At 42.0% G+C, this 8,039-nt stretch overlaps 1 protein-coding gene across 2 annotated transcripts in view; it reads right to left on the bottom strand.

The window, feature by feature from the left end:
• Window positions 1-950: 950 nt before the first annotated feature.
• The window catches only part of si:dkey-33c9.6 (active breakpoint cluster region-related protein), a 34,551-nt gene continuing 27,462 nt past the window's right edge, over window positions 951-8,039 (bottom strand). For both annotated transcript variants that reach the window (XM_061709535.1, XM_061709536.1), the window contains exons 20-22: window positions 4,188-4,293; window positions 3,925-4,066; window positions 951-2,422 (exon numbers count right to left, since the gene is read on the bottom strand). In XM_061709535.1, the coding sequence (XP_061565519.1) occupies window positions 2,297-2,422; window positions 3,925-4,066; window positions 4,188-4,293 (374 nt within the window). In that variant the 3' untranslated portion in view covers window positions 951-2,296. The remainder of the gene's footprint in view (window positions 2,423-3,924; window positions 4,067-4,187; window positions 4,294-8,039) is intronic.

Raw genomic sequence — 8,039 nt, 5'->3', positions numbered from 1 at the left:
CTGGGGAAGATATAACACAGCTGTTGAATGTGGATAAAAAAGAATTTAAAAGAATAAAAACATGGTTTGAGGTAAATAAATTATCACTGAATCTTGAAAAAACAAACTTCATGATATTTAGTAACAGAAAGAGAGAAACGGACACTTCAATTAATATAGATGGTATTGAAATTAACAGAGTAAGGGAAACCAAGTTTTTGGGTGTCATGCTGGATGAGAATTTGAATTGGAAATCACATATACATTATACAAAGATAAAAATATCAAAAACAATTGCTCTGTTACACAAAGTAAAGGATTCATTGGACAACAAAGCATTGTACATTTTATATAACACTCTGATTGTTCCATATCTGACCTACTGTGTTGAAGTTTGGGGAAATGCCTGTAAAACATATATTCAATCAATTTTCATTCTGCAAAAAAGAGCCATAAGAATAATCAGTAGAAAAATTTAGAAAAATTTCATGAACTAGTAGACTATAGTTGTGGCAGGGTGGAGGAGCTGCAGCCACTCAGGCTGACGGGACACAGGTGTGGCCCGTCAGCCTCTCCACCCTGCCTGCCTTATAAGGGAGAGACTGAAGCTGAAGCTGAGGGGCTGTGGGAGAAGGTGCTTGTGCACGTGTGTCTGGTAAATAAAGGGTTCTGCACAAAACTCTGTGTCCTCTCTATCCTGTCGGTCGGGCCCCCGTAGCACTCGCCCTGCTACAATAGTATACTGCAAATTATGTTTAAAGCTCATAAAAAAACTTTACCAATCAACATTCAGAAAAGATTTGAAAAAAGAGAAATCAAGTATAACTTAAAAGGAACAGAGATTTTAAAAAACCAAGATTTAGGACTAAATTGACGGAACGTTGTGTTTCTGTGAAAGGAATCAGTTTATGGAACAATCTGAATAAAGAAACCAAAGAATCCAAATCAAACATTTGTATTTGTATTGAATTGTTTTATTTTTTGAATGAAATAAAGAATAACATGAAATGAAATGATATTCAAACTGCCATAGATTTTTATTCACAGAACTTTTAATGTATACGTAACAGTATACGTAACTAGGGTTAACACAAGAACGATACAACTTCAAAAATATGAGGTATTAATCACGCGAGGTGGAAAAAACAGCTGTTTCTGCGAAGAGAAGAAAATCATTGATCAGAGCTGAAGTCGTGAGGTTAGTCTGTGTCTATCAAACCATTCTCCTCCAGATGACTCCAACTTGAGTGAATAAGCGTTTCCATGTGCATTTGCCACTGTGTAATCACTCTCCGTGATCCTGAACTTGCTGTCTCGTGGTCACGGCTTTACTTCTCCCATTAAAAAGGTTTCTCAGCTCTCCCAGGTGTGGACCATTCGTCTGATGTCGCATTAGGTCACAAACGTCTGTGCCTTCCTCAGCTCCGTCCTCTTTGTAGTCTGCAACGGGAACCTGCTTTTGACTTTGCAGTCGTCAAAGCCGGAGCCTTAATCTGGCAGCCACCGTGTTAGAGGAGACGCGTGATTTATGCTGCAGGGGGCAATCGGGTGATCTCACCATTTGTTTCTCCTTTTCTAGGGGAGGGAGGCTCGTTCTGGATGTTGTTATGGCATCCGCACACACCCTCCTGTCTATTAGTACTCCGAGAGCTGGATTCTGGGTCCAGGATTAGCGATCAAAAGACCAACGGGGGGTTTTTTGGGGGTAAAATGAAACACTAGCTCGGTCTGCCCAGGTGGTGCGGCAGAAAAAGAGTCTCCCATATGTGGCGCGGACAGGGTCGACCGCGGGCTGGGTGTGTGTGTGTGCGTATGTGTGTGTGACATTTATGGGGCGTACAATCCGCGGTGAACTCTGTCTAGTTGTATTTGAACTGTGACCGATTGGATTTCAGGCTCGGAGAGGCGACCTGTGACCTCCTGACAACATGTGCTCCCATGATTTCTCCTCAACCGCATTTTCAACTTTACAGTACTTCATGCGTCACCCAGGACAAGAAGAAGTCCGGTAAAGATGATTCTGTTCTACACCCTGCTTGAGAAATGGAATTAATTTGTAGTTAAATGAGGGTTTATGAAAAATATGAGGTCATAGTGCAATTACAAGTGCTGTAACATACATAGACAAGCTGTTGGACCCTAAAAAAAAACAGACAAATCTCAAGGATTTCCTTCAAATGTTGCAAAAACATACAAGTCCACATTTGATTTCTTTTTTTTGTTTTTTTTTTATGAGCACTTTTATTGTCTGAGAGTCCCCACTCAGATGTCGCCTCACTCTCTTCAGGTCTCCTGCCAGCCTGCAGCGGCGGCGGCCTCACATGTGGGTGGTCTGTTCCTCGGCCTCGGCCTCGGCGTCTGCGTCTGCGTGTGCGTCATGAGGCAGGAAGGTCAGCGCTGCAGGGAGGTGGCTGCACTGCAGGTAGCAGAAAACCACCTGGACCTGAGACCAAAACCAGAGACATGTTCACGCTCAAAGTCGCTGTGTAACATTTACCTTTCTGTACCTTTATGCCCTAAGCTGTGCATTTTAGGCATCTATGCTGATAACTGTGGTCTATCTGGTAAAGAAAGAAAAATGGTTGACCTATGTTTACTACAGGCCAAATGGTGTATTGCATTATGCTGGAAAAATGTTGGTTGCCCCTCTTTTACTCTTTGGCTAAATACAGTGGCGTCGATTCAGTCAAAGCTAAGCTTTGGCAAGGTTACGAGTCACAGAACTTAACTACAGTATCAATCAACACGTCCAGCAAATACTCATCACAGAAGTCTGCTATGTAGCTAATCTGTGTGGTCAAGAAAATCTGAACTTTTTCAAATCCAGTCTCACTCACATCTTGCTAACGTAACTACGAACTCTAGACTTTAACAACGTGTTGATCAATTCAGTCAATGCGCCTTTACGCAATATGCATCCGTAAGTGTTGGGAAAGATAACACTAGGGAAATCGATCATGTTGTTCTGATTTGCATTTGTAGTTATTCTATATGTATTAGGTAATAGAATAATCAATACAAAGAGACAGAGTAATTCCATAAATGTATTTAAAAAACAAACATTTACATTTTCCCCTGAAGCCAAAGTGTGGCGGCTGCCGTACCTTTATACCCAATTGACGCCCCTGGCTAAATAACTTAACTTCAGCCCTTGCACTTGAGAAATGGACGTATATTATCAGAAAGAAGGCTTCTGAATTTTATAAAATTTGCTGTTTATTTATTTTCATTTTTTTTCCTTTATTATTATTAATGTAGAACAATTTGTCTGGCTACATAAATCTTTATCTTTAATATCTCCATGGTACATCCACATCAGACAGTACTCTGTTTAATATTTATGTGTTTTTTTTCTTTTTTCCCCACTTCTGAATTAATTAATTAATTAATTAATTATTAATTTGATACAAATGTGTAGACATTTATTTATTTATTTTACATACTGCCATTTGTTTTGATGTTATAAGTGTTGTTGAATGTTACTATACAGGACTTATTTTAGAAAATTAGAATATTGTGATAAAGTTCTTTATTTTCTGTAATGCAATTAAAAAAAACAAAAAAATATTGCTGATCATGGTTTACAGTTTAAGATTAAGATTCCCAGAATATTCTAATTTTTTGAGATAGGATATTTGAGTTTTCTTAAGCTGTAAGCCATGATCAGCAATATTAAAATAATAAAAGGCTTGCAATATTTCAGTTGATTTGTAATGAATCCAGAATGTATGACATTTTTGTTTTTGTAATTGCATTACAGAAAATCACAATATTCTAATTTTTCTGAGACAGTCCTGTATTACAAAAATCAATAAATATATGTTCAAAAATAAAAGTAACTACATTTGATTTCATATTAACACATTTGTGTGTGTGCCTTTTTATGATTGTTTGAATTGATTCCTTGACTAAAACCCTCAGGAATAAGGCGCTACTTTACTCCACCTGCACCACCACCTCCTGAGAGATGTCCACAGAGGGGCCGTCGTGTCCGTGTTCTGCCACCGGGGGGCGTAAGAGGCTCGGGCCGAACACTGTGGCCAGGTTCAGCAGTGACATCTTGTTAACCTCTTGCCTCCCTGCGACTCTGGAGAAAGTTGATTAAAAACAAGCACGAGAGGCAGATGAGTGGAAGCTGGAACACTGGTCCTGATAAGTTTGTGAGTGAATGACAGCAGAACAGAGTTGTGTGTTGTGGAGATCCAGACCGTTGGAGGTGATGGAGGAGGTAGAGGACGGTGTGGCGGTTAGTGTCAGGACACGACTGCAGCAGAGACAACATGGAGACGAGCCGGGAGTCCGAGTCCTGGATGTCTACAAGGAGATACACCAACATTCAGGAAGGGTCAGGGAGGGTCCTTGGAGATTTTTGAACCTTTATCAGAATCAGAATCATCTTTATTGGCCAAGTTTGAACATTGTCCAACAGGGAATTTCACTCCGGTTGTTCCGGTCGCTGTACCCAGATTTAAAAATAGCAAACAGTAAAGTAAATAAACAAATGTAGGCACTTATTAACATATATACAATTAGAGAACTGAAAGGTGCAGCAGTATGAGGTAGAGAAATGACGGCTCTAAATAAAATAACATATGTATAATTTTTTTTTAAAGTGAAAGGTGCAGCAGAATGAAGCAGACATGATTGTTGCTGGAAGGTGCATTGTTACGGACTGTGATAGTTATTATAATTACTGCTATAATTGTTATTGTACGGTGATTGGTTTCTCTGAGACTCTATTAGTTGTGAGAGTTCATCAGAGCAACAGCTCTCTCTCTCCATATTGTCATCCATGCAGATAACAAATGCAATACATGTTTTTTAAGGACCATTGGAATCAAAATAGACACTGGAGGTGTAAAAATAAACATAACTGATAAGAGCAACATAGTTTAAAGTTGTGATGTGGCGATACAGAACGATTTTGCTTTGAAAAATACACAGGACTTGTTGTAAAGCCATTCTGTGTAGCAATACCAAAGAGCTGGCACGTCTTGTAAACATTTCTCTTTACTCGCCCTGCTACTATTATATCACAGACAACTCCAGACATTCTTCTCCACCTTCTCCACCCTGCCTGTACTCTCTTCTTGACCTTTTTTCCACACTCCTGATTGCTCTACAATTTAAACTTCTGTGCCTTCTTCACCTCTACGTCTTGTATCTTCAACATTTCACTTGTTTCCCATTCATTTGCTCACATGTATTCTTTCTTTCCAGTGCAATATTCCCCCGTTCACCCACCTGCTCCCAACTCTGGACATCACAGAGTCATCTGGAAACATCAGCATGCATTGGATACCATGTTTCAACTTTTCCATCTCCAAAGAAAACAAAGATGCCTCTTGGGCGTGCTGCAGTCCCACCTCCACCTGCAACCACTCTGTCACTCCTACTAGCACCTCACGCTGTCCTGTTGCTCTCATTCATGTCCCGCACCACTTTAACAAACCTTTCTTCCACTCCAAACTCCTTCACCACACCACAACTGCCATCTCAGAACTCTATTCTTTCTATAAATCTATATGTACTTATCCTTCAGCTTGCTCTGTTCCCTGCAAACATTACTTCTGACTTCTCCATCTCACTTTTAGAGTTCTCATTTCCACCCACACATTTTCAGTTTCAGTCCTTTCATTGCAGTCCTTCTGTTTTCCCACCTAAACTTTTTTATTTAGCCATAGAAAACCTTTTAAGCTCTGATCTGCAAAATCTTATATGCATGTTTGAAAAAGTTGGAAACATTGGAACATGGAAGAAAGCTTGTCTGACTGAGGGAGGGTCTTTTGTTGCTCCAAACCCCCTGTCTCTCTCTAAAGGACGTACAGCTTTTAGGTGGGACTGACTAAGTGCTGCTCTAATTTATGGCTGATTGTTAAGGTGGACTATAACCAAGCTTCTTTAGATATTCTCAATCTGAGAGGCAGGAAAGAGTTCAAGTCCTTCCCCCTTTGGCAGTAGTGGAAATGGCAGTTCGTGTGATGACCAACAGGGGCTGGATTCAATAGCCAAATTGAGTTTCCATTGAATGAAAAGTTAAAATGTCCAGCTTTACAGCAGGTTTTGGTCTTCATATGACTTCAATATGGGGGGGTTAAATACCTCATGAATTAAAATGATTATAAGCAAAGCCTTATTATGGTTTCATAAGTGACGGCTACGTCGCCGTCTATGCATTAAACTGTCATCACTTAAAGGTATAGTCTGTAATTGTATTCAAAAACATTTATTGTTATACTGGGTGAAATGGTCCTTCCATCCTGAGAGTAGCCAGTGAATAATGTGTTCAGACAAAGGAAAGAAAAAAATCCGACCTCTCTGACAGCTTTAATCCTGTAAAAACTCTGACCAATCTGTTTTTTGTGCACCGAATGGCACGGATTGGTCAGAGGACCAGAGGATTGGCAGGGGGGAAAGAACCAATCAGATGCCTTCATTTTAAGTCCCGCTCAGGCCCCCCTCTGTCCCATGCGCGCTCTCGTCTCGTCTCTTAGCCCCCGTGTCCACTTCCCACGGGTCCTCCTCGGCTCAGAGTGTTCCAGTGTAACCCCCCCCGCGCTCGTCCAGACCGACTGGCAACCGCGGCCTGACATCGGAGCCCCCGCCGCTCCCGGCTTCACCGCCGGCTCGCGCTCGGGCGGTCACGTCGAATGTAATGGCTCGCCCTGCTAAAAAGCTAACAAAAGAAAGTAGTAGTAGTAGTAGTAAACCTTTATTTTACCAGGCAAGAATTGCTAAGAATACATTCTTATTTAAGGCAATGGCCTGGTAGGAGGTGAAAGACCTCCTAAGGGGAAGGGAGAAGGGTAGTAACATTAAGATATAGACAATAAAAGCACAAACAACAACAGTGACACAAAAGAAAAAGGAATAAAGACATAATGCAGTGACACACCACAGAATGACAATTAGTTTGACGTACAGTGACATACAACAAGTTAAGTAAGGACAGAGAGACTAAAAGTAAAAACAGTGGTACTAGACAACCATAAATGAGACAGTAAAAAAAAACAACAGCAGTAACAGTGAGGTTAGTGAGGTGACAGGATCAGAGAGAGCTTTGGCTGGGACAGCTGCAGGTATACTTTATGGATTTAGTTATGACATGTTTGAAGGAGTTGACAGAGGTAAGAGTTTGTAACTGTAAGGATTTTTGGAGTTGATTCCAGCTGTTGGCGGCAGCAACCTGGAAGGAGGAACGGCCCAGGGAAGAGTGCGTCAGTGGGGCATTTAACAGGATGAGAGGGGCAGAACGGGTGTTGTGTATAGGGGGAGGGCGCAGATGCAGAAGCTGTGTTAGGTAGGGAGGAGTAAGACCTAGGAGGGTTTTGAATACCAGCATCAGCCAGTGCATGTTGCGCCTGGTTTCCAGGGGGGGCCAGTTTGCCAGGGTGTAGAGGTCACAGTGATGGGTCCTGTATGGGGCGTTGGTAGCTAATCGAATGGCGGAGTGATATAGAACGTTGAGCCGTTCAAGTGCTCTTTTGCAGGCAGATCTATATATGACGTCACCGTAATCAAAAAGTGGAAGCACAGTGAGCTGGACCAAGGAGCGTTTGGCAGTGGCAGTGAACGAGGAGCGGTTACGGTAAAGAAAGCTGAGCCTGGCCTTCACTTTTGACTGCAGAGAGGATAAGTGCTCAGTGAATGACAGGCTGCTATCTATCCAGACTCCCAGATATTTATAAGAGGATACCAGAAAGCCAAAGTGCGATTCTGCGGCGCAGGTTGTCCGCTACTGGGGGACCCCCATACTGGGGGTCCGTGTAGCGGAGCGCCGGTGTGCCGGTGCGCCGGTGCGCCGGTGCGGAGCGCCGGTGCGGTATGCGTTCATTGTTGTGTCTAAAAATGATGCACAGTGCCCACCCAATCAGAAACGGTACAGATATTCTGTGATATTTTTTTATATTTATAAAAAAATAAAATTATAAAAAAATTAAGGATCCCCATAACTTTGATTGGGTGGGCAGGACGCACCTTTGGGTGGGCACAGCCCACCCCTGCCCCCCCCCTAAAACCGGCCTCGCTTACAGGTGAATGAGACATGGGGTAGCGTGGCT

This window comes from Cololabis saira, chromosome 20 (genome assembly GCF_033807715.1).
Source record: "Cololabis saira isolate AMF1-May2022 chromosome 20, fColSai1.1, whole genome shotgun sequence".
Taxonomy (NCBI): Eukaryota; Metazoa; Chordata; class Actinopteri; order Beloniformes; family Belonidae; genus Cololabis; species Cololabis saira.
This window is presented reverse-complemented; position numbering and strand designations above follow the sequence as displayed.